Source organism: Nicotiana sylvestris, chromosome 7, assembly GCF_000393655.2.
Source record: "Nicotiana sylvestris chromosome 7, ASM39365v2, whole genome shotgun sequence".
Taxonomy (NCBI): domain Eukaryota; kingdom Viridiplantae; phylum Streptophyta; class Magnoliopsida; order Solanales; family Solanaceae; genus Nicotiana; species Nicotiana sylvestris.
Genome location: NC_091063.1, coordinates 149,998,822 through 150,025,775, shown reverse-complemented (window position 1 = coordinate 150,025,775; position 26,954 = coordinate 149,998,822). Strand labels below are relative to the sequence as shown.

Genomic DNA, 26,954 nt, shown 5'->3' with positions numbered 1-26,954 from the left:
AAAAGTACTTTACTTTGATCCTTCCATTTTCAAAAGTACATAAGCAATCGTTGTGCTGAAAAGAAATTGCCATAACTTATGGCTAATTTGTACAACTTATATCTACGGGGCTGGCCGTACAGTCCCCGGTCCAATGATACATCTTTGTTCCTGATTTTTTGTCGTCCCGGTTTATGTGGCAATATTGTTGTCATATTCTCATATCATTCCCCCAGTGTTCGAATGTGAAGAGTGCGAATTGGAACGCTGGAATTCTCCCTCCTTTGAAGATCCCACTAGTGAATGGTTGGATAATCTTTGGTTTGATAGCAAGCTTCACTTCCCGTTAAGAACTTTGCTATAGAGCCAAAGATTATCTAACCACCCCCAATGACTTGCACTCATGAGTGGTCGGGTAACCTTTGGCTCGATAGAAAGCTTTATTTCCTGGTAGGAACTTTTCTACCGAGCGAAAAATTATCTAACCATCCCGTAGCGGTTCCTTGTTTCCATGCCTTGTCAATTAGAGGTCTTATTTCTACTGACGATGCTTCCTTTGTAGTATGCTTTCCATTAGTGCCTTGTCAAAAACCTTGCCAGAAAAATTCAATTGGGAACAAAACTGGACGAAGGGAAAAAGAGTGCAACATATTCTTTCAATATAGGTGTTGTTCATCAGCAATTGTATCTTTTGAGGTGTGCCACGTCAGACCCAGCTTCCCTACATTGAGATCTCGGGTATTTTGAGTCACTTTTCTCAAAACCAAGTCTCCCACTTTGAAATAATGGAGATTGACTCTTTGATTATAAAATCTTTCTATTCTTTATTTCTGGGCCGCTATTCTTATATGCTCAAAGTCCCTGCATTCATCGAGCAATTCCAATCCAACCAACAATGCTTCATTGTTTGATTCTTCATCTTCCCGAAGGTATTTCATGGTAGGTTCTCTCACTTCTACCGTGATCAAGGCTTCTTTTCCGTATACGGAAGAGAAAGGTGTCTCTTCCGTAATAGATTAGTCGTTTTCGGTACGCCCATAGCACTCCCGGTAATTCTTTGGGCCATTTGCCTTTGGCTGCTTCCAATTCTTTTTTGAGATTTTGAATAATCACTTTGTTTGCCGATTCTGCTTAATCATTTGCGCTCAGATGGTATGGTGAGGATGTGATTCTTTTAATTTTCAAGTCCTTAGGAAATTCTGTGACCTTTGCGCCTATAAATTGTGGCTTGTTGTCGCAGGCTATCTCCTTTGGTATCCCGAATGTGAAAATTATGTTCTCCCATAGAAGATCGACCATTTCACGCTCGCCGATTTTTTGGTAAGGACCTGTTTCTACCCACATAGAGAAATAATCAGTTAAAATAAAAAGAATTTTACCTTACCGAGAGCCGGTGGCAATGGATTGACTATGTCCATCCCTATTTCATGAATGGCCCAGGCAAAAATACCGAATGCAATAATTCTGCTGGTTGATGTGCCAACGACACATGGCGTTGACACTTGTCACATCTCTGAACAAATTTCTTAGCATCTTGTTCCATCCGGGGCCAGTAGTAACCTACCCTAATTAGCTTTAATACCAACGAGTCTGCAACCAAGTGATTTTCACAAATTCCTTCGTGAACTTCTCTCATGACGTAATTAGCCACGGAGGCTCCTAAACATAGGGCCAACGGGTCTTGGAACGACTTTCTATACAATTGGCCTCCCCTAACGCAGTAACGGGCTACTTTAGTACGAAGTGCCTGGAATGCCTTGGGATCTTCAAGTAGTTTGCCATGCTCAAGATAGTCAATGATTTCTTTTCCAGTCCTAGACCAAATTGGTCGCATTTGCTTCATAATAGTTGTTCACATACAATACCGATTGCATAAGTACACAACCGTACCGGATTATGATCCCTTCATTTTCGTGGATGAGCCTAGATTGGCCAGTGCATCTGCTTCTGCGGTTTCTTTTCTCGGGATGTGGGTGATTGACCATTCCTTGAACCGTGCGAGCACAATATGGAATTTCTCTACATATTGTTGCATGTGTTCCTCTTTGATGTCGAAGATCCCGTATACCTGATTTACTACCAGTCGGGAATCGCACTTGATTTTTATGACCTCAGAGTCCAATCCCCGGTCCAGCTCAAGTCCTGCGATCAAAGTCGCATACTCGACTTCATTGTTAATCAAGGGAACAATTCTTATGGCTTGGCTTAGGATTTCTCCTAAGGGCATGATTAATACTGCCTCGAGCACATACCCTCACATTGGAAGCTCTGTCCGTGAACAAGGTCTAGAATTCCGATGTTGATTCTGACACTATCACGGCTTCTTTGGTAGCCAAAGGCAGCAATCCATGACTGAAATTGGCCACAAAGTACGCCAAAACTTGTGAATTGATCCTAGTCTTGAGTTTATACTCTATGTCAAATTAACTCATTTCGACTGCCCATTTGACCAATCGACCTAAAAGTTCAGGTTTGTGAAGGATATTCTACAGAGGAAAGGTTGTCACCACGACTATTGGGTGTCATTGAAAATAAGGCCTAAGCTTTCAAGCGGCGACTATGAGAGCTAAGGCTAATTTTTCAAGGTGTGGGTAGTGAGTTTATGCTCCCGTTAAAATTTTACTAACATAATAAATGGGAGATTTTGTACCTTCGTCTTTATGGACTAAAACGACTCTTACCGCTACATCCAAGACTGCCAAGTAAGCTAGTAACTTTTTGCCTTCCTCCGGTTTAGATAATAACGGACGACTCAGTAACTACCTTTTAAAATCTTTCAAAGCCTACTGGAATTCCAGAGTCCATTCAAAGTTGTTCTTCTTTTTCCAAGTGAGAAGAAGTGATGGCATTTTTATGAAGACCGGGAAATGAACCTTCTTAAAGTGGCCAGTCTCCATGTAACCTCTGAACCTCTTTCACATTTGACAGCTAATCGGGAATGTCCTCGATGGCTTTAATTTTATCGAGATTGACTACGATCCCCCTTTGTGACACCAGAAACCCTAAGAATTTACTGAAGTTGACTCCACATGCACACTTTTTGGGGTTAAGCTTCATGTTGTGCTTCCTTAGGATGTCAAAGGTTTCTTGGAGGTGTTTAAGATGATCACCTGCGTTCAAAGACTTGACCCGCACATCATCTATGTAAACTTCCATTGTTTTCCCTATTTGCTTTTCAAATATTTTGTTCACAAGCCTCTAATAGGTAGCTCAGGCATTCTTAAGCCCTAAAGGCATCACATTATATCAATATGTACCAAAGTTCATTATGAACAAAGTTTTTTCCTGATTCTTCGGGTTTATCAACCCGTGCCCGACCATCGCATCAATCATTTGATCAATGTTTGGCAATGAGAAAGATTCTTTTGGGCACGCCTTATTCATATCCTTATAATCTACGCACATGCAAAATTTATTATTCTTTTTGGAACTACTAGTACATTAGCTAGCCAGTCAGGATACTTTACCTCCCAGATTGATCCCAATATCAAGAAATCAAGCTACCTCTTTTTTGACAAACCTGTTTCTGGCCTCAGAAATAGGGCATTTCTTCTGCCTTACCGGAGGGATGTTTGGATTCAGGCTTAACTTGTGCACGGCCACCTCTAGCGGGATACCTATCATATCCACATAAGACCATGCAAAATAATCAAAATTATATTTAAGAAATTCTATAAATCCTGACCTAAGCTCGGGGTCTAGTCCTGTCCCCAAGTAAAGTTTCCTCTCCAAGAATTTCTAAAACACAGCGACATGTTCAAGTTCTTCCGATGTGGATTTGGTTGCATCCGTTTTTTCTGGTACTTGGAAATACCTTGGCACCTGGTAGGATTCTAACGAATCCCCTACCCCTTTGTCGACTTCGTTTGGTTCGGGAGCAGGCATCGGTTCCTCTAATTGCTATGTTCTATGGTCCTTTCTTTTTGCTACTGAAAACCGAGATTGCATTTAAATCTCTTCCTGTCGGTTGATCTCCTCTTATTTGTTTAACTCCCTCTGGGGTTGGGAACTTCAGAAGTTGATGGTATGTCGATGGCACAACCTTTATTTTGTGTAACCAAGGTCTTCCAAGAATAATGTTGTAGACCATGTCACCGTTCATTACTTCAAACAGGGTCGTCTTCATTACCCCTTCAGCATTGCTGGGCAGTAGAATCTCCCTCAGGTTGTCACGCTTGCTAAGTTGAACCCGGTGAGGAGCTTTGTGGCTGAAACGATACTTCAGGTTAGCTTGCCTTGTTCCACAACTCTCCATTGGATAATATTAGCTGAACTCTCTGGTCCACCAAAATACATTTAATTTTAAAATCTAAAATATTAAGAGAAATTACCAGGCATCATTGTGCGGTAGTAGGAGTCTATCGGCATCCTCTTCCGTATAGGTGATATCGTCCTCAGTGACTTCCCGAAGTCTTTTGCTTTGGATTACCGATACCTTTGTCTTTTTTGTGGCCAAGAAGGTTACATCATTGATCTCGTTCCCTCCGAAAATCATATTGATCATTAGAGAAGGAGGATTTTCGCCCGTCTTTGAGTGCTCCACGTTATCTCAGTTGCGACTATAGTTGTTTTTAGCACGATTGCTAAAGAACTCTCTGAGATGGCCGTTTTTAGCAATGTCGCCACCTCCTCGTGCAGATGTCGACAGTCCTTATCCCTCTGGCCGTTGGTCCCAAGATACTCACACCATAGGTTATGATCTCTCTGACCGGGGCTGAATCTCATCGTCCTGGGGAATAGTGCTTCTTTAATGTTTCTCATTGCCGATACCAGCTCCACCATGCTGACGTTGAAATTGTACTCGGATAGTCTAGGTAGGTGGAGTCCCAAGAACCCGATACCTCTTTGTCCTGTAACGACCTGTTATTCCGGCCAAGATTAGCTCTCTTATGGATAGTGAACCTATCCGCCGACCGGAAACCTCTGTCTTGTCCTTCGACCATTTCGTAAGGAAGAAACCTAGCTAGAAGACGATCGATCTACACCGAAATCATCCTTCAACTTTTCCTTATTTTCTTCTCTGTCCCGACCCTTGGTTGATGCCGAGAAGCCGAGGTATTCATCCTCTATTCTTATCTTCGATTCATAGCGGTTGTGGACATCTGCCCATGTTGTTGCCTGAAACTCGAGTAGACTGTCTTTTAATTTTTGGGAAGCGTCAGAACTCCTTGGGTTCAGCCCCTTAGTGAATGCCTCATCTGCCGATTCATCTATCACGGCCGGTAGCAGCATTATTTTCTTCTGAAATCTGGTCACGAACTCTCGCAGCAACTCGGAATCTCCTTGCGCAATTCTAAATAATTTGGCCTTTCGGGCCTGCACCTTCTTGGCCCTGGCATGGGACTTGATAAAAGAATCCGCGAGCATCTCAAAGGAATCTATTGAGTGCTTGAGTAAAAGTGAATACCATGTCAAGGTCTCCTTCGTGGGGGTCTCCCCGAACTTCTTCAACAAGACTGACTCAATCTCATGCGGAGCTAAGTCATTTCCTTTCACCGCCATTGTGTAAGTGGTGATGTACTCCTGAGGATCCGAGGTCCCATTATATTTTGGCGCGTCTGGCATTTTGAACCGCTTCGGGATTAATTCCAATGTTGCGCTTGGTTTCAACGGTAACTAGGTTATTTCTTTGAGTCCGGTCCTTTCAAAAGTGGCAGTGCTCCCAGGATTTGATCCATTTGGGCATTTATTTCCCTCATAAATTGCATGAGTTTGGTTTAAAGGGATCATTTTCGTTATTGTTACCAAATCCGTTGTTGTCCCCCCTGGCCCTATCGAAGCCGACCTCACCCACCGGGGTGTTGTTATCCACCCTTTGTGATGTTTGATTTGTGGGAGCACCGGGAGGAATTAGACCTCTTCCATTCGCGTTATTGGAAGCACCCGACAACGCTTTCCCCAACTCTTTCATGACCTGATCTTGTCACGAGAGATGACCCATAATAGCCTTTTGTTGTTCCATCAGAATTCTCACTATTTTCGCTTCAGCTCGTCTTCAGCATCACCAGGAGTTGCCTCTTGAACTTGTCGTGGATATTGCCCCCCATGGACCGATATGGCTTCATCCCCCTCGTTGCGAGTATCATTGATCGAATCTTCGTGTTGAGGCTGATTTTCTTGGGCCTCAACGTTGTGCGTGATGTTGACATTGTTATCTGTCATTTTTTATGATTTTTCGCTAAGAAACAAAGAATTAAACAGGTTAGTAATAGATGCAAGAATTAATCCAATCACGCAACTGTCTAAGCCCCACGGTGGGTGCCAAACTGTTTACCCGTCAAACGGTACAGTTGAATTTGTAACGTGAATTACAGATATGCGAATCGATTTGATTCCAAAATGATAAATAAATAAAACAAAATGCAAGACTTAGTGTTGAAATTGAGATAAGGCATAAGATAGGTTGGTTCCTGGAGCAGAGCTTCCGAAGGCAGTAATACAAATATCAATAGACAAGAAATAAAGTATTATTGAGCTCTTGAATAGCATATATCATAAGTTTATGAGAAAATTCTTGTCCTTACAATGACTATTGAAGTCATTATTTATAGTTGCACCTAGAGAACAAGGTCCTAGGATCAAGCCCTTCTTAAATGACAATTATGGGGGCCATTGAAGAATGTGTAACGGCAAGCAACGAATGCCAAAATTCTCTATAACGGACTGCGTATTTAATACTGCAGAATATTCTTCATTGAACGCCATCGGGTGGGAGGCATTCATTTTCTTCACTAACAATATTTCCTCCGGGGTCTTCCCCGTGCCAACCGAAACTACTGCCCCCGGTCTTGATTTCTACCTGTCTCTCGTTCCATGTGTCGCTCTATTACACGAGTATTTAATATGAACCAATTTTACCCTATACAATAATAAGTGGTAAATTGAACATTCATTATATATATATATATATATATATATATATATATATATATATATATATATATATATATATATATATATATTTCTTAGGCATTGTTGACGAAATTCATGATTTTGCCATTGGTTGCTAACTTCCAAGAAATTATCAAACATTTTAAAATTTTATTAAAATTTAAACCTTCAAATTGTAATTTTCATTTGCTTCATCATCTGTTAGTCCACACCCTTAAATGCAATACAACTCGATCTTTCTTGACAATGATGTGGTGGATAGTCTTGTCCATTTATCTCTTTATGTACCTAAAAAAAAATCCAGAAAGTTTGTAAGATCTACACACTCTCAACAATCACATGCTTCAAATGAAAAAAGGCCAAATTTCAGTTCTTTGAACCTTACAACGTGATCCATCAAATCTCAGAACGTATTTCCAAGAAGTACAAAGTGTACAGCTCAACCTTTTCTTTTTGCCTATCTTTTGTTTGAATATGGAGTTGTTTAATGAGGAAGGTTAAATTATGAGCTCATTGTTTCAAAGAGAGGAATTAGGTATTTATAGAAAAAAAAGTGGGGTTCGCATTACTTTGTGCGTGAAATTTGAACTGTCTTCCAACTTGTGAGAGCTATAGCTGTCCACCAAAATTAAAGCCTAGAGTCATATTTAATTTATTGGCTTCTTTTGTTCTGTAAATCTTTGATTATCTAGAAGCTAGATGTGTCGATAGACTAATTCACTGACTCGGCTAGTTGAGATTTACATCCGAATAGGTGAAAATAGGATTTTCACTAAGAAGATTCAAAAGATAAAAAAGTAAATACGTGAATAAGCTAAAGGAATTCAACATCTAATATAATAAATAGTGTAATTTTCAGCAAAGGGGTTCTGAACCCCTTTCCATCCATCGAGCTCCGCCCCTACATCCGATAGATTCACTATGAAGAAAAAACACTTCCTGTCAAGAATTTTTTCATTCTTATAACTCGAAACTAAAACCTTTAATTAAAGACTATCAATATGAACCATCCGCCATAACTTTTAGGTGAACCTTCATTTTATTTACAAGTATATATACCAAAACTTTCCAGCTAAGATGTTAAAAGAAGGTGTTCTTTTGAGTAATGTTGGGTTTGGCAATTTAATCATATGATTCTTTGTTGGTTTCTAAATGGCCTTGGGGATGGAGATTGGAGATGGTCCTTCCATTCCCCAATGGAAGGTACAATGTAAAACTCACCAAATATACAAACCGACAAAAGCATCTCTAATTAAAGATTCTTGGTTGAATCCAGAGCATTTTGAGTTCTAAGAATATAATTAAGTTAGAATTACTGATATTGCACTTCTTTAAGATTTTCTAGTTTGTTTATCACTAAGTATTCAACGGTAGTTCTCACTGTTGAGTTTCTTTTTAATATAGAAAGACATTAAAAAGAGGGTGAATGGGAAATGGAGGGAAATGAAAATTTTGAGTAAAATTTTAAGTTTCCCTTTCCTTTTAATGAGACATTGTCCCTCATTGGTAGAGGAAAAGGAGTTTGGTGGGTTTATATATAAATGCACTTCATGTAGCTCTTAAAGAGTTAAGAAGAAGGCAAGTCTCGCGTCGTCGTCGCTCGCTCGCTCGGCTCGGCTTCGGCTATGACTTCGGCTTCGGATTTGGTCAAATGATTGATTGATTAATTTTTTGGACCAAATTTATTTGTTAATAGTGAATATTAACGTAATATTATCCGTGTTTTTAACGGATGTTTTCCAATCCGTGAATATTAATGAGCAAGTGCTCATTCCACCATGAGTAGTGCTCCAGCCACCATTGCCATATTGTTTGCTCCATTAGTAAACAACCTGGTGCTCTATCCACCATGGTTATGTGCTCCACTTCATGAGTGGCAGCGGGTCCATTTTTAGTAGCTAATTGCACTATAAATAGAGGGTGCAAGCAGCCTGTTGAAGACACACTGAAAACTTGAGAGCAATTGATCTTCTCTTCACCGAAAACTCAACGTTAGCTATACTTTGCACTCCTTCCTCTCAGATTTTCCATACGAATTTCTGACTTCTGCTCCCTTGTTCTGCATTGTTTTAAACTACTAAGAAAGCAACAGTAAGTGTGATTTGCTGTCGAACTTTGTGTTTGCTGAAACATTGGGGTTTGAAGTACCGCTACACCAGTGTGTAATTCGTTCTATCCTGGGAGGAAATAATCCATAACCTTGGGTAGTAGGAGGGGATTAAATTCCTTAAGGAAACACTATGAATTCAGTGGGCTCGAATTAATTTGTGTTTCATTTATATCATTTATATTTACGTTAATAAGCTAACGTTTTAATTTCCATAATCATTATTTTACAAATACAGGAGGAACAACAAGCTTAAGGAATTTAGTAATTTTAATTTCTGTATTTGTGTTACTTTTATTATTCTGGAAACTTAAAACCTTTGTGGTTTTGTGTACTCCCATTTGGAGAGTAAATCCTTCGTGGCGTTTTGTTGGAGATTAAAATCTACGTGATTTTTCACTCCAGTTTTAAACGTTTGTTTGTGTCATTTTTACAGTAAAAATGGCGAATGACGGAAATCAAGCTGTTCCGATGATGATTGCCAATGCATCGACAAGTCGAACTCCGGCGTTGGCACCGGCAGAGAAACCCGGAAAATTTTCCGGGATGGATTTCAAGCGCTGGCAGCAAAAGATGTTCTTCTACTTGACTACGTTATGTCTACAGAAGTTCATCGAGGAAGATGTTCCTGATCTTCCAGATGAAACTCCAGAGAATGATAGCTTTCTCGTGATTGAGGCGTGGAAGCATTCTGACTTCTTGTGCAGGAATTATATTCTTAGCGGATTGGAAGATAATCTATATAATGTATACAGTGGCATGGAGACGTCAAAATAATTGTGGAATGCGCTTGAAAAGAAATACAAAACTGAAGATGCCGGGATGAAGAAATTCGTCGCTGCAAAATTTTTGGACTACAAAATGGTAGATATCAAGTCTATTATTACCCAAGTCCAGGAGTTACATGTAATTAATCATGATCTACTTGCTGAAGGTATATTTCAAATGAATGCTAATGTTGAAAGTAAATTTTTTAGTAATTTTACTAACGGAATTTTCATTGAAGGTCTTGTCATCAATGAGGCATTCCAAGTAGCAGCAATAATTGAGAAGTTGTCTCCATTGTGGAAGGACTTTAAAAATTATTTGAAACACAAACGAAAGGAGATGTCCCTTGAAGATCTCATTGTTCGATTGAGAATCGAAGAGGACAATAAAGCTGCTGAAAGGAGAGGCCGTGGAAATTCAACAATAATGGGAGCAAATATTGTTGAAGATAACAAAAAGAGAAAGAAGGCTTCTGGTCCGAAATACAACCCAAGCAAGAAGCGGTTCAGTGGAAACTGCTACAACTGTGGGAAAACCGGACACAAATCTACGGAGTGTCGTGCTCGGAAGAAAGACAAGCAAAGGGGTCAAGCAAACATGGTAGAAAAGCATGATGATGTTGATGACTTGTGCGCCATGCTTTCTGAATGCAACCTGGTAGGAAACCCAAAGGAGTGGTGGATTGATTCTGGAGCCACTCGCCATGTTTGTGCTGTGAGGGAAGCATTTTCTACATATGCTTCTGCTGGACCCGAAGAGACGCTCTCTATGGGAAATGCTGCTACAGCAAAAATTGAAGGATACGGTAAGATATTTCTCAAGATGACTTCTGGCAAGGTCATGACTTTGAACAACGTCCTTCATGTTCCCGAGATTAGGAAGAACTTAGTCTCTACTGGACTTCTTGTAAAGCACGGTTTCAAGTGCGTTTTTGTATCTGACAAGGTAGTGATTAGTAAGAATGAAATGTTTGTAGGAAAAGGTTACCTTACTGAGGGCCTTTTCAAGCTGAATGTAATAGTTGTTGAAACTAATAATAAAACTTCAGCTTCTTCTTACTTACTTGAGTCAAATGATTTATGGCATGTACGTTTGGGTCATGTCAATTATAAAACCTTGCGAAAAATGATTAACTTGGAAGTATTGCCTAAGTTTGAATGCGAAAAATCAAAATGTCAAATATGTGTGGAATCTAAGTATGTTAAACATCCTTATAAGTCGGTTGAAAGGAATTCAAATCCTTTAGACTTAATTCACACAGATATTTGTGACATGAAGTCAATACCATCTCGCGGTGGAAAGAAGTATTTCATAACTTTTATTGACGATAGTACTCGATATTGCTATGTTTACTTACTTAATAGTAAAGATGAAGCAATAGACGCATTCAAGCAATACAAAAATGAAGTTGAAACGCAACTTAACAAGAAAATCAAAATGATAAGAAGTGATAGGGGTGGTGAATATGAATCTCCTTTTGAACAAATATGTTTAGAATATGGAATTATTCATCAAACAACAGCCCCTTACACGCCCCAATCCAATGGGATTGCGGAAAGAAAGAATCGTTCATTAAAGGAGATGATGAACGCATTGTCGATAAGTTCTGGTTTGCCATAGAACTTGTGGGGAGAAGCCGTTCTTACGGCCAGCCGAATACTAAATCGAGTACCCCATAGCAAAACACAATCCATTCCATATGAAAAATGGAAAGGAAGGAAGCCCAACTTGAATTATTTTAAAGTGTGGGGGTGTTTGGCAAAAGTGCAAGTTCCTAAACCCAAAAGGGTAAAAATAGGACCGAAAACAGTTGATTGTGTTTTCATAGGAAATGCGACTAATAGTAAAGCATATCGATTTCTGGTTCATAAATCAGAAAATCCCGACATTCATGATAATACGGTTATAGAATCAGATAATGTTGAGTTCTTTGAAAATATATATCCGTATAAAAAGGAATGTGAGTCGATTGGTGAAGGATCTAAACGACCCCGGGAAGAAACAAAAGAAAGTACATTTTAATCAGGGGGATCCAAGACGTAGTAAACGTCAAAGAACGTCTACTTCGTTTGGACCAGATTTTGTGACTTTCTTATTGGAAAATGAGCCTCGGACATTTAAAGAAGCTATGTCTTCTTCAGAATCATTGTTCTGGAAAGAGGCAGTCAATAGTGAAATAGAATCCATATTGAACAACCATACATGGGAATTGGTTGATCTTCCTCCTGGAAATAAACCTTTGGGTTCTAAATGGATTTTTAAGAGAAAAATGAAAGATGATGGCACTATTGATAAATTTAAGGCAAGACTTGTTGTCAAAGGGTATAGACAACGAGAAGGTCTTGACTACTTTGATACATACTCCCCAGTTACAAGGATTACGTCCATACGGATGTTAGTAGCATTAGCTGCAGTGTATGGTCTTGAAATTCATCAAATGGATGTTAAAACGGCCTTCTTAAATGGAGAGTTGGAGGAAGAAATTTACATGGAACAACCTGAAGGGTTTGTGGTTCCAGGTAAAGAAAATAAGGTATGTAGACTTGTTAAGTCCCTTTACGGACTAAAACAAGCACCCAAACAATGGCATGCGAAATTTGACCAAACAATGTTGTCAAATGGTTTTAAGATAAATGAATGTGATAAATGTGTGTACATTAAAAATGTTCCAAATCACATAGTCATTGTTTGCCTATATGTGGATGATATGCTGATAATGAGTAATAACATTGCCAACATAAATGCTACTAAGCGTATGCTAACTAGCAAGTTTGATATGAAGGACTTGGGAATTGCGGATTTAATTCTGGGGATTAAGATCCAAAAGACTCCTCAAGGTCTGGCATTGTCACAATCTCATTATATTAAGACAGTACTTGAAAAATTCAAGCACTTGGGCTTTAAAGTTGCAAAGACTCCAATTGACGTAAATCTTGCACTAGCAAAGAATAAAGGCCAAAGCATATCACAGTTGGATTATGCTCGTGTGTTGGGATGCTTAATGTATATCATGAATTGTATACAACCAGATATAGCTTGTGCTATAAGTAAACTAAGTCGATACACGAGCAATCCAGGCCAATCTCATTGGATGGCAATGAAACGAGTTTTGGGATACTTAGAATATACCCAAAACTTTGATTTGCACTACAGTAAATATCCTGCGGTGATTGAAGGATATTGTGATGCAAATTGGATCACCGGTTCAACTGATTCGAAGTCCATAAGTGGATATGTATTCACTATTTGTGGAGGAGCGGTATCTTGGAAGTCGTCCAAACAAACATGTATTGCCCGCTCTACAATGGAGGCTGAGTTCATAGCCTTAGATAGAGCCGGTGAAGAAGCTAAATAGCTCCGGAATTTCTTGGAAGACATTCCATTTTGGCCTAAACTGTTGGCACCAATATGCATACATTGTGATAGTCAAGCAGCAATTGGAAGGGCTGGGAGCGTTATGTATAACGGTAAATCTCGTCATATACGACGAAGACATAAAACCGTTAGGCAACTTCTCTCTAGAGAATTATCACGATTGACTATGTAAAGTCAAGTGATAATGTGTCGGATCCACTTACAAAAGGCCTAACTAGAAAGGTAGTTGAGAAATCATCGAGGGGAATGAGACTATGACCGAGAACAAGTCATTGTGGCGGTAACTCTACCTAGAAGACTGGAGATCCCAAGATCTAGGTTCAAGGAGATCAAACAAAGTCATTAATGACGGTTCAACATTGTCAACAAAAGTTTTTAGTCCATTCTCGTGTTGAGAAAATGTTTAGTACCAAGGATAAAGCATTAAGGCTTTTTAATGATTTCTAAATTTGATACAGGGTATATCAAATAGTGTATCTACGAGATGACACGTTTAAGAAACACCTATGTAAGTGTGAAGTGTTAGCCGCTTCAAGGAGAATTTTGCAAGGCCAATTCTCAACGCACTTATGAAACCAGGCAGTGTTCATGGCTGAAACGAATACAACAATGAGAACCAAAGACGGTTAAGGGATTGATTGTGTGACTTATGGTTGTCTAGGTATACACTAAAGTTCAACGGTTCAAAGATATCAAATCTACCGATTGACCAAGTATATCCGACATAAGTTCACTACGGAAAGTTCAAAGGGAAATCTACTTATCCAGATGCAATTAATCCTTGCTTGCAAATCACACAAGTTTTTCATGCATACTTCCGTGATATAGCCATTCCCCATTCATGTGGGGGATTATTGAGTTTCTTTTTAATATAGAAAGGTATTAAAAAGAGGGTGAATGGGAAATGGAGGAAAATGAAAATTTTGAGTAAAATTTTAAGTTTTCCTCTCCTTTTAATGAGACATTGTCCCTCATTGGTAGAGGAAAAGGAGTTTGGTGGGTTTATATACAAATGCACTTCATGTAGTCTTAAAGAGTTAAGAAGAAGGCAAGTCTCGCGCCGTCGTTGTCGTCGCTCGCTCGGCTCGGCTTCGGCTACGGCTTCGGCTTAATATTATCCGTATTTGTAACGGATGTTTTCCAATCCGTGAATATTAATGAGCAAGTGCTTATTCCACCATGAGTAGTGCTCCAGCCACCATTTGCCATATTGATTGCTCCATTAGTAAACAGCCTGGTGCTCGGTCCACCATGGCCAAGTGCTCCACTTCATGAGTGGAAGCAGGTCCATTTTTAGTAGCTAATTGCACTATAAATAGAGGGTGCAAGCAGCCTGTTGAAGACACACTGAAAACTTGAGAGCAATTGATCTTCTCTTCACCAAAAACTCAACGTTAGCTATACTTTGCACTCTTTCCTCTCAGATTTTCCATACGAATTTCTGACTTCTCCTCCCTTGTTCTGCATTGTTTTAAACTACTAAGAAAGCAACAGTAAGTGTGATTTGCTGCCGAACTTTGTGTTCACTGAAACATTGGGGTTTGAAGTACCGCTATACCAGTGTGTAATTCGTTCTATCCTGGGAGGAAATAATCCATAACCTTGGGTACTAGAAGGGGATTAAATTCCTTAAGGAAACACTGTGAATTCAGTGGGCTCGAATTAATTTGTGTTTCATTTATATCATTTATATTTACGTTAATAAGCTAACATTTTAATTTCCATAATCATTATTTTACAAATACAGGAGGAACAACACTCACTTACTTCTTATTGTGACTCGAACCTCTGATGAATATATTAGGAATAGATTGGACTTCTTAAATTTTCTCATAATTATCGTGTCGAAATCTATTGGCTCGATTAATTCACGATTTACGCTGCATAGAGCGTATAAAGGGGTACGCTTCCTACCCGATACTTTTTGGACAACTTCTCTCATTTTGAATTGTTCTTCTGTTACATACATATACATGACAAAAGGTAGTCCAGTGCACGAAGTTCAAAAATAAACCATAGAATTCATTCATTTGAATTTCTTGATTTCACAATATAATTTTTTGCATCTTGTCGTTTCATCTAGACATTAATGAATTTATGTTCCTATATATTATTAGTTGGCAAGGCCAAATAATAAGTCATATATCAACCCCTAGGTGTATTCTTATTTTATTATTATGATAATTTTTACATGACATGATTAAACTGTATTAAAGTTCTCAATGAAAACAAATGCTTTTAGGGATGTGACCTAAAGAAGATTGAGGTGGTCCAGAATTGGCCTAGATCTGATACAGCTATAGAGATTCGAAATTTCTTGGGTTTGAAAGGCTACTATCGTCGCTTTCATGGGCGAAGCTACATGTTGTAAAGGGTGGTTAACTGACCACCCTTCGTCGAAAAATTACACTGCATGTATAGATAAAATATTAGATTTTAGAGGTATATAACACAAATTGAACACTCTTTCTGGGGGATTTTTTTCACTTCTTTCAAGTTTGAACACCCTTGAGTAAATTCCTGGCTTCGCCACTGGTCGCTTTGTCGAGGGATTTTCATCTATTGCATTTCTATTGAACGGTGTGCGTTTACGATAGTCTGATGATTATAAGGAGAGATATCAAAAGCTCATGGTTGCTTTGATCACGGCTCTGATATTGGTGTTGCCCACCGATTCGATTCGAAACCCTATACCGTGAATTGTAATGCTTCGCAAAACAAATGCTTTAGTAATTAAAATTAGTTCACTTGACTGAAATTATATATACATGTAAAAACGTTCACACCTAGTCCATTTCACACGCTATATGATACTCCTAGATATTTGAAATAAAAGTAAATAGGAGATGTACTTTGGACCTTTCTAAACAGTATAAACAAAAGCTCAATAAAGGCCTGAAAAATAAGAAATGTCTTAATACGACAATACAAAATGTGATGCATGACACCTCTAAATATGTTTCTCCCATTTGGGTGGTATATAAATATATAATATATATAAACAAAGAACAAATCTGAAGTCTGTGCCGCCATTACCTAATTGAAAATGACTAAGCATAAAGACAATAAAAACTCTTGATTTGTTCAATAGAAAAGCACAATAATTGGAACCCACAGTCTTCTGATTCTATAAGAAAATGTAAAAACTACAAAAGTCCCCTTAAAAAAGCTAAAATATACCCTTATTCTAGTCTTTGTTTAAATATCTCCTTCCTTACTAGCTGAATATATATTTAAGTATTTAAGTCTTATACACTGCTAATATATTTTTGTACACTATTAATATAGTTTAATCTGTAATAATAAATCAATTATAATTTTAACCAGGTTATATTACTAATTAATAATAAACTTATATTGAATTATCTTATAATTTTTATGTAAATATCTTCTATACTGTCAGTTCATGCAAAATAAAATAATCAGAGGGATAGATCAATACGTTAGACACAATGAAGTCATATACTAATAATTGGTGGCTTTCCATATAATTGGTACACTTTGAACGTGAGCTCTTTTACTCTTTCACTTGAAATCTTATTCCCCTCAATTATTTACACCACCTGGCTGGCTTTGATTGTGACACATATTTAATCAAATGTTATTTTAACTGATACTCCTAATTATTTGTATCAATTTATTTAATTTCGTAACCTTCTAGTAGGTGAAGTCTAGTTTCCATGAAAGATACGGCAACGGGCATCCTAATTCCCAAAATCAATTACAATTTGATTAAATAATTTTTATTAAGTTCTTTAATCTTTTTATATTTGTTCCCTTTGCTGTGACATTTCCACCCATTTTCATATGAATTATTACAAATATAAATAAATAAATAAAAAGGGCAGCACAGTGCAATAAACTCTCGTTATGCGAGAGGTCCGGGAAAGAACATGGCCATAAGGGTCTATTGTACGCAGCCTACCCTATATTTATGCAAGAGGTTGTTTTCACTGCTCGAACTCATGACCTCTTGGTCACATGACATCAACTTTACCAGTTACCCTGCATTTCTGCAAGAGATTGTTTCCTCGGCTCGAACCTGTGACCTCCTGGTCACATAGCAACAATTTTACCAATTACGCCAAGGCTTCCATTCGAATGGTTACAAATATAACTATCAAAATGAAGAATGAACATCTTTTTAAAACAAAAAAATATAGGGATAAATATTTATTCTTAATTTTTCTACAAACACAGATTTAAAGAATTCATTAACTTCATCATTATCCAATGATAATGTGAAACTGAAATTACTCTCCGGTGCGTACATAACGACTATGGCCAAAATATATTTCATATAATTCTTTGACTTGTCCTGATCTCATGTGTAATAATCATACCATATTTACAAATATTAAAACAACAAGTGGCAACTAAGAACGTCAATAATATTAGAAGCTGATAAACATGAGGTCAAATTCTGAGGTTTCAAAATGTTCTCATAATTGTAGGTTGTTATGCCTTAGACCAATAATGCAAGTTTTTAAGATAGAGTAAATATATTTTAAATAGTTCCTATGATCCACGTACATAACATGAATAGTTGTCACATTAAGATCTCTGCACATAGGCACCATAATACATTTCTTGCTTATCTAGTTCTCTGTATTACATTATGTCCTCTAAATATAAAAGAAATGTCAAAAATAAAATACTTTATTTATTTATTTATTTATTTATTTTCAATATGTGACCACGCTCTTTCACATTCGTGCCTAATTCTTGTTCTTGGTCCAAACACGGAGAAACTTTTTGTTGATGCGATAGCGAGACTCAAATCCCAGATCTCACATAATTAATAGTTAAGTTGTTATTTAGGAACGCGTATTTAATTTAGGTACACATTATTCTCTGCATACATGAAAATCACATTAAATTCTTTTTTCTTTTCTGGTTTCTCTTCTTTAGAATTTGAAGAGATTGCTCGGAATGAGTATTTGGATAACAAAATCGAAGAAGGAGAGAGTTAAGACCAGTGGCGAAGCTACAACCAATCAAGAGTAGTCAATTGAACACCCTTAGTCATAAAATTATATTGTGTATATAGGTAAAATATTAGGTTTTAGAGCAGTGTCGGATGTACATGGACACCTATGGGTGCTTGAGCACCCATTATTTTTAACCAGATTTAGTAAATTTATATAGACAAATATAAAAATAGTTAGATAAATATAGAGTGAGCATCCACAACTAAATTCTTTTTTCAGATTTTTTATTGGCGAGCACCCATCACTTTAAAATTCTGGATCCGTCACTGTTTTAGAGTATATAACATATATAATGAACACCATTTATCGGAGAATTTTTTCACTTTTTTAAAGTTTGAAAACCCTTTGGAAAATTTCTAGCTTCGCCACTAGTAAGGACTCGTCTTAAAATTTTTCTCGTTGGGAATTTAATGAACATTCATGATATTTTAAAGGATAAGCAAAATTAGAAATAGAGAAGAGCTCTTTCATCTGCTTGGGAAGTTTTTAATTAGTTTTCAGCCAGTCTAATTTAGATGCTTTGAACTAGATCTGTCTACTTCAAGCACCAATGTAAAGAAATCCAACTACAAGTTAAAAGTACAAAAAGAAACTAGCTAATTTGACTATCGAAACCCTAGCATGTTTTAAATGATTTTTATTTTAAGACATGTTGCCTTGCCCAACATGGCGAAAAGCCAAATAGCATGTCTTTTTTTTTTTTTTTTCTCCTTTTTCCTTTTGGTTTTGAGTTTTGACTAATGGTAATGAGTGTTTGTGGTATTGTTTTGTAAACAAATAGCAATTTGTAGCTTATGCTTGTTTCTTTATTGCAAGTGCTAGTCATATTTTACTTTTACTGAGATTGGAAACTTTAACAACAAGACCTGATAAAGACACAAATGGGCTATTAAATTAGTCCATTAAAAAATGTTTTAATTTAATAATGGTTGCATGCATGTCAACCATTTTATCACATATCTACTGCTCCCTCCGTCTTATATTTTTTTGTCATATGATTCTCTTGTACAAGTCTCTTAAGAATAATTAATTAGAATGTGATTTTAACTACTTTATCTTTATTCATGTCAATATTTTATCTTTTTTCATTGGTATTTGAACAAAGTTAGGTGTTTATAGTCTTCAAGAATAATTATTAATAGGGTAAAAAAGAAAAAAGATAATTAATTTTGTCTTGAACTTCTAAAGTGACAAATAATTTGAGACAACTATTTTTAATAACCAGACTGTTAATATGAGACGGAGGAAGTACAAGTACTTAGTAACTTTATCCACTAAGACTAGGGGTGAGAAATGTGCGGATATGGTTGGAAATGGACGGGTCGAAAACGGGTAAATTATCCGACCCGACCCATATTTAATATGGAGAAAAATAGGTTAATCGCCGGATAATATAGATATTCATCTTATTCATGGCTTCTTGAATATGATCACCTTAGGGAAAATTCTTGGTATCCAAACTTGAGGAACTCCAAATTTAAGTCTTTGCAAATGTAAGAGTTGAACTCATTGATTATTCATTTTTTAAGTAAATAATATGAAACTTACTTATTAACCCATTTTTAATAAAATTATTATACAACTTTTTTTAGTGGACAATATGAATAGATAATTGTTATTATAACAACATTTTGCCACCACTAACTGTATTAAAAAAAATCGAGTTAACATTTGGAATTAATTATGTGCTGACATGTCAAGACACGTGGATCAATGGAAGAATGACAGTTGGCAATGAGTATTCAAAGAGTCGCGAGCCTTAATAGGTACAGGCAAAGGTTCAAGAAAACAAGAAGGAACAGTTATGAACGGTTACTCGGATCTCCTGATGATTTGAAGAGACATCGGTGGAATGAACCTAGTTAGCAAAAAGTACATATACGTATTATTTGTAATTAATGAGCATCCATGATGGAGAACGTTATAGAATCTTCACGAAACTGTTACGATTGCCAATTATGACGTTATATTAATTCCATTAATTGCTCATAATGGCTCTATTATGAGAGGAAAGAAACGTAGTACTTAGAAATAGCTATAAAAGGAGAGAAATAACATTTGTATGGGGACACGAATTATTATTGGATACACTGATTTACTTTGCTTTATTATGCTTACTCAGCTACTTTTCAATTCAATTCTTCTTTTTCATTACATAATTATTTTCTTATTTGATTATTAGTAACTCGAGTTCTTCTAAAATTAAGCTTTGACCGAAATTCCTATTTTCTGGTTAAATAAATTGATTCAGTTACCGGGAATCTAATAATCTTTTACTTTCTAAATCGACTCTTTTGTCAAAACAATCATGTCGAATGTCAATGACAACAACCAACAAAATTTACAATTTCAAGAAAATCAGCAACATCAGGAGAATCAACAAGATGAAGGAACTCTAGTTCCATTGCAACAAAACTCTCCTTGACAATCTCGAGAGGGACTCCTGGCGGATCTGAATCAAATACGAATGAGCAGTTCGAAAATAATCAAGCTATTGATGAAGCTTTGAAAAAAATAATCGCCCAATAGGTCAGTAATGCACTTCAGGCTTTTGCTAACCAGCTGCGAGGTGTTGTACCACCAACACCAACTCCAAACAACAACACCGTGGAAAATCCTCGCTCAGGACTCGTTAACTCAGGCAGTGGAAGAACTCCTAGCGAATCTCGTGATGGAGGGTCAGGTATCCTAGTCAATTCTGATTTACAAAATTAAGTATTAACTTTATAAAAACAGCTCCAGGAGTAGAGCGATCGCATAGAGCAGATTCCTGGAGTGCCGCCTGTAATCAAGGGAATAGATATGGACAAATATTCTCAATAACCTTGGAAACCAAGTGCTGCTCCTTTACCAATTCCAAAGAAATTCAAGATGCCCGATATTCCGAAATATGATGGAACAACTGATCCACATGATTACATAACTGCATTTACAACCGGTGTAAAGGGCAACGATTTGACCAAGCAAGAAATTAAATCAGTATTGGTCAAAAAATTCAGAGAAACGCTCACGAATGGAGCATTAACATGGTGCTCTCTTTTACTTGAAAATTCTATAGATTCTTTTGCTGAGCTTGCAGATTCATTTATCAAAGCACACTCGGGAGCTCAAAAAGTTGAAAAATGAATGGAGGACCTTTTCAAAATAAAACAAGGAGATACAGAGCTGCTCACGGAATTCGTAGACAGATTCCAGCATGAGAAGATGATGTTGCCACGTGTACCTGATAACTAGGCGGCTATGGCCTTTGCCAGTAATCTAAATGAAAAAAGCTCAGAAGCCACGAGGAGACTCAAAGAAAGTTTACGAGAATTTCTAGCTACAACATAGAATGATGTTTATAATAGATACAACACGAAGCTGCAGATAGAAGAAGATACTATCATTCAGTCTCAAAAAGATGAAAGGGTGAGTTCAATACGAGCCGAAACTGAAAGAAGGTCCGGTAAAAATAGGTACGATCCTTATATGGGACCAGCAGGAAGGGATTCCCGTTCAAAACAGGAAAACCCAAGGTATGATCCTAGATCAAAAGATAGAGATTCAGTTTCATCATCAAGGTTCGAAAAAGAACGAAATATACAAGATACACGAGATGATGACGGAAGCTCGAAAGCAAAGATCAGCGGCTACAGTTTTAATGTTAGCACATCCAAGTTGATAGCTGTTTTGAGAAGCATGGGAGACAAGGTACGGTGGTCAAAGGAAATGAGATCAAACCCAAACAGGCAGAATCTCAATTTTTGGTGCGAGTTTCACAACGATCACGGTCACAAAACGGCGGATTGCAGATTGTTACAAGGTGAAGTAGAACATTTATTAAAATAAGAGTATTTAACTGAATTGTTTAGTGAAAAGGGAAAGCAAGAATATATGAAGAATAGGCAGGAACTGCCAAAACCTCCTTCACCAAAAAGGACGGTTAATGTCATAAGTGGAGGGGAAGAGATCAATAGCGTGACATACACGACAACAAAGAAAGTGTCAAAAATTACAGTTACCCACGGGAAGCGAGTTAGACAGGTTTTGGAAGAAGATAGTATTAAATTTGATGATGCATATGTAGATAGCGTGCTAACCCTACATAACGATGCACTGGTAATATCTTTACTTGTACATGACACTAATGTAAAATGAGTTTTGATTAACCCAAGTATTCCTATAAATATCATTCTGTTAAGAGTGGTAAACGAGATGTAAGCCGATAATAAGCTGATACCCAAGGCACACACTTTGTCTGGTTTTGACAACTCGATCGTCGTAACAAAAGGAGAGATAATACTCACCACATTCGTAGAAGGAGTAGTCAAAGACACCAAATTTCAGGTAGTAGAAATAGATATGGCTTACAATATGATTCTCAGCAGACCATGGATTCACGAAATGGATGTTGTTCCATCTACTTTACATGAAGTTATCAAGTTTCCATCACAATAGGGAATACGAAAAATTCGTGGTGACCAACAAGCTTCTCAAAGCATAAACTCCGTGGTAGATTCAAGTGCAAAAAGTGATGAAAAATAGCAATCACAGAATTCAGTTGAGGATGCAGCAACACGTGCCTCAACTGAGGACGGGCAAATAGATGTAGATTCGAGGCCCGATACTATTCAAGAATCAGAAGAAAATGAAAACATCAAAACAACGATCGAGGAACTGGAAGCTGTGGTAGTATTTGTACATTGGCCAGACAGAAAAGTCTACATTGGAACCAACCTCAGCCCAGAAATGAAATGTAAGTTGATTGAATTTTTAAAGGCTAACGCAGATTGTTTTGCTTGGTCCCATTCAGATATGACAGGTATACCACAAGAGGTAGTGACCCACAAATTAAATGAAGATCCATCATACCCACCTGTCAAATGAAAGAAAAAGAAGCAAGGCTCCTTCAAGGATCAGGTGATTCAAGATGGGGTGCGAAAGCTTTTAAAAATTGGATCCATTCGTAAGGTAAAGTATCTAGATTTGTTGGCTAATACTGTAGTAGTGCCCAAAAAGAATGGTAAGTGGCGAGTTTGTATAGATTATACTGATCTAAATAAAGCTTGCCCTAAAGATTCTTTTCCGTTAACACACATAGATTAGCTAATTGATGCTACTGCGGGGCATGAATTATTAAGTTCTTTAGATGCCTATCCAGGATATAATCAGATTAAAATGGATCCTCTAGATGAAGAGAAAACTTCCTTTATCACAGACGGGGGGACTTACTGTTACAAAGTTATGTTGTTCGTCTTAAAGAATGTTGTGGCAACATACTAAAGGCTAGTGATCAAAATGTTTCAAGAACACCTAGGAAAAACTATGGAGGTGTATATAGATGATATGCTGGTCAAATCAAAACAAGCAGGGGATCATATTCAACATTTGGCTGACACATTTCAGATTCTTCGCAAATTTAACATGAAATTAAAATCCTAAGAAATATGCATTTGGCGTGTCATCAGGTAAGTTATTGGGTTTTCTTATTTCTAACTGTGGCATTGAAGTAAATCCCATGTAGATTAAAGATATTAAGGAAGTTCCGGATGTACTCACGAGCAGAAAAGAAGTACAAAGGCTGACAGGAAGAATAACAGCCTTGGAAAGATTTATTTCCAAGTCATCGGAAAAGTGATTCAAATTCTTCTTAGCCTTAAAAAAGCAAAATCAATTTGAATGATCTGAAGAATGTCAACAAGCGCTTAAAAATTTAAAGACGTACCTGTCAAATCCACCATTACTAGCCAAACCAAAAGATGGGGAGAAGTTACTTATCTACCTTGTTGTTTCAGAACTTGTGGTAAGTGACGTATTAGTACGAGAGGACCAAGGTAAACAATCTCCGATTTATTATACTAGCAAATCTTTATTAGATGTTGAGACTTGATATCCACATTTAGAAAAACTTGCACTAGCATTAATCATGGAATCTAGGAAATTAAGTCCTTATTTCCAATATCATCTTATCTCTGTGGTAACCGCCTACCCTTACGCAATATATTGCATAAACAAGATTTATCGGGTAGATTAGCCAAGTGGGCTATAGAACTAAGCGAATATGACATTACGTATCAACCTAGAACTGCAATAAAGTCACAAGTTTTAGCAGATTTTAACCAAGGGATACAATTGGAAGCAGAAAAAGAACTGCAGGTATTTAACGGGTCTAATCCAGGTACTTGGACCTTATTTACTAGCGGTTCATCAAATGTAAAAAGAGCAGGTCTAGGCATTGTTCTGGTACCACCTGCGGGTGAAACCATACAACAAGCCATAAAATATCATCCAATCACTAATAATGAGGCAGAATATGAAGCTGTGATTGCATGTTTAGAATTGACACGAGAGCTCGGAATAGAGTAGGTCATAATCAAAAGCGATTCGCAACTCATAGTTAGCCAAATACAGGGGACTTATACAGCTAGAGAGGCAAGGATGCAACAATACCTAGAAAAGGCACGGGATTTAGTTAGACAATTCCAAACTTGGAAAATCACGCAGATACCAAGGGAAGAGAATGCCAAGGCAGATGCTCTAGCTAATCTTGCATCTGCTGCAGAAGTAACAAATGAAGAAATTGCTTCCGTGATACATTTGTTTCATCCAGTGCTTGATCAAGACAAAAACGAGGTAAATTACAATAATCAAACTTGGGATTGGAAAAACGAGATTGTCAATTTTTTGCAGCATGGAATACTACTTGAAGATAAGAAAAAGGCTCAAGCACTTCGCCAAAAAGCTACCCGTTACTATTTAAATCAAGGCAATTTATATCAAAAAATGTTCGGTGGCTCTCTAGCAAGATGTCTCGAGCCTTCAAAAATAGAATATGTGATAAAAGAAATACACGATGGACATTGTGAAAATCATGATGGAGGGAGATCTTTGGTAAAAAAGATAATTAGAGCTGGCTATTACTGGCCAAAAAGGGAAAAAGAGGCAAAATAATATTTTGTGGCTAAATGTGACAAGTGCCAAAGATATGGCAACAACATGCATCGACCAGCTGAATTATTACATCCAGTTATGGCACCATGGCCTTTTATGAAGTGGGGGATGGATATCGTAGGTCCACTACCACAAGCCAAAGGCAAGGTAATATTTCTGTTAGTACTCACCGACTATTTTACTAAGTGGGTAGAAGCAGGAGACTTCAAATAGGTACGAGAAAAAGAAGTTAGAGACTTCATATGGCGAAACATCATATGCCAATTTGGGGTGCCGAAGGAGATCGTATGTGATAACGGCCTGCAATTTATAGGTGCACAAATCATAGAACTCTTCCAAAGTTGGCAAAATTAAAAGGATTACCTCGACACCTTATCATTTGGTGGGCAATGGACAAACTGAATCAACAAATAAAGTTATTATCAACAACTTGAAGAAAAGACTAGAAGAATCAAATGGCAATTGTCCAGAGGTACTACCTGGAGTCTTGTGGGCTTATCGAACAACAGCAAAAATAAGTACTGGAGAAACACCATTTTCACTTGTATACAGAGCTGAAGCCTTAATGACGAAATAGGGGAGCAAGTACGAGATATACTCAAGCTACTGAAGAGTCGAATGAAGAAGAGATGTGGGTAAATCTGGATTTACTTGAAGAAAGGAGGGAAACTGCTTTAATAAGGATGGCAACGCAAAAACAAGTTATTGAGTGGTATTATAATTGGAAAGCTCGTCTCAGATACTTCAAGATTGGGGACTACGTACTCAAAAAAGTTTTCCAATCTACGAGGGCAGCCAATGCAGGAAAGTTAAGTCCAAATTGGGAAGGACCTTACAAGATTCATGGTATCGCAGGAAAAGGTGCATACGAGCTTGAAACATTGGATGGCAAGATTCTACCTTAAAATTGGAATGATGTTCATATGAAGAAGTACTATTTCTAAGGGAATGAAATACTAACGGTCAGGTATCCCCACTCACGATTTTTATTTTTGCATTGTTAAAATTTTAATAACGATTTTAGATGATAGTCAAAAAAGCTAGCCCACACTAAATGGTGAATTTCGACCTGTAAGACACGTGGAAGGAACATAATTCCCGGTATAGGGGTACAACTATTCTGATGGAAATGTAATTGGTTACGCAGTCTTCATCTAAAATTGTACCTCCGAGTCCCGTATGTTTTTCCTTTTCAGGAAAAGGACCGCACAGAAGGAATAATCAAGTACTCGAGATTTCATAATTCAAATCTCAAACACTTGGAGGACTATATAATATACATATGATATATGTATAAGGAAGGCAAATAAGACAGAAACAATTAAATTTCAAGTCAAGCCTAAAGTCTACTCAACAAATATCAAGTTTAGAGCAAAGTCATGAGCCAAAAAATGCAAGCCTGATCCAAAAAACTATGATGAATACACTCGTGGATACAAATTTCAAACTCCTACGAATGTTTAGGTTAAAAGCAGTATTTAGCCATGGGTCATAAAGAAACCCTTGGATTTTTTTTACAAATCTGTTGTAAAGAGAATTATAGAAGATATTTAAATACATGCAAGATGTTATTTAAGCTTGACAAAGTTCAAATGAAAACTTTATCAAAGTTATTTCAAGAAACATGTGTGTTCCTATTTATCCTTTCGTATGTTTACACCATTATGAAGTTGAGACGTCTTCTTCATTAAGTGTCGTATATAAAAGGGCCCTCTTTTATAATTCATGTTTGATTAAAAAATCTATGAAATTAACTAAGCATTTCTAAAATGCACAAAGTTAAAAGGGGTTAAACAAAAACCCGCATATTGAAATTAAATAGAAGCAAGACCCTGAACTTGTAAAGAAACAAGGCAAGGGCAAATCATTAAAAATGTATAACAGAGACTCAAAGTCAAAAGTATTAAGCTGAA

General features: G+C 37.2%; 2 protein-coding genes and 2 long non-coding RNA genes across 4 annotated transcripts; 2 read left to right on the top strand and 2 right to left on the bottom strand.

The window, feature by feature from the left end:
- Positions 1 to 4,938: 4,938 nt before the first annotated feature.
- On the bottom strand, positions 4,939 to 5,481 carry LOC138873944 (uncharacterized). The gene has a single exon (XM_070152436.1). It carries the CDS (start codon positions 5,479 to 5,481, stop codon positions 4,939 to 4,941), a length of 543 nt encoding a protein of 180 aa, XP_070008537.1.
- A 947-nt stretch (positions 5,482 to 6,428) lies between these two features.
- LOC104228846 (uncharacterized) lies at positions 6,429 to 7,359 on the bottom strand. The gene is made up of 3 exons (XR_711437.2): positions 7,251 to 7,359; positions 7,037 to 7,158; positions 6,429 to 6,838 (listed from the first exon to the last, which is right to left on the bottom strand). It is a non-coding gene; the product is annotated as an uncharacterized lncRNA (long non-coding RNA).
- A 1,475-nt stretch (positions 7,360 to 8,834) lies between these two features.
- LOC138872434 (uncharacterized) lies at positions 8,835 to 10,140 on the top strand. The gene is made up of 3 exons (XR_011400804.1): positions 8,835 to 8,961; positions 9,414 to 9,911; positions 9,984 to 10,140. It is a non-coding gene; the product is annotated as an uncharacterized lncRNA (long non-coding RNA).
- Positions 10,141 to 25,496: 15,356 nt separating this feature from the next.
- Positions 25,497 to 25,946, top strand: LOC138873943 (uncharacterized). Its single transcript, XM_070152435.1, has 2 exons — positions 25,497 to 25,513; positions 25,619 to 25,946. Exons 1-2 carry the CDS (start codon positions 25,497 to 25,499, stop codon positions 25,944 to 25,946), a joined length of 345 nt encoding a protein of 114 aa, XP_070008536.1.
- The last annotated feature ends 1,008 nt before the right edge of the window (positions 25,947 to 26,954 follow it).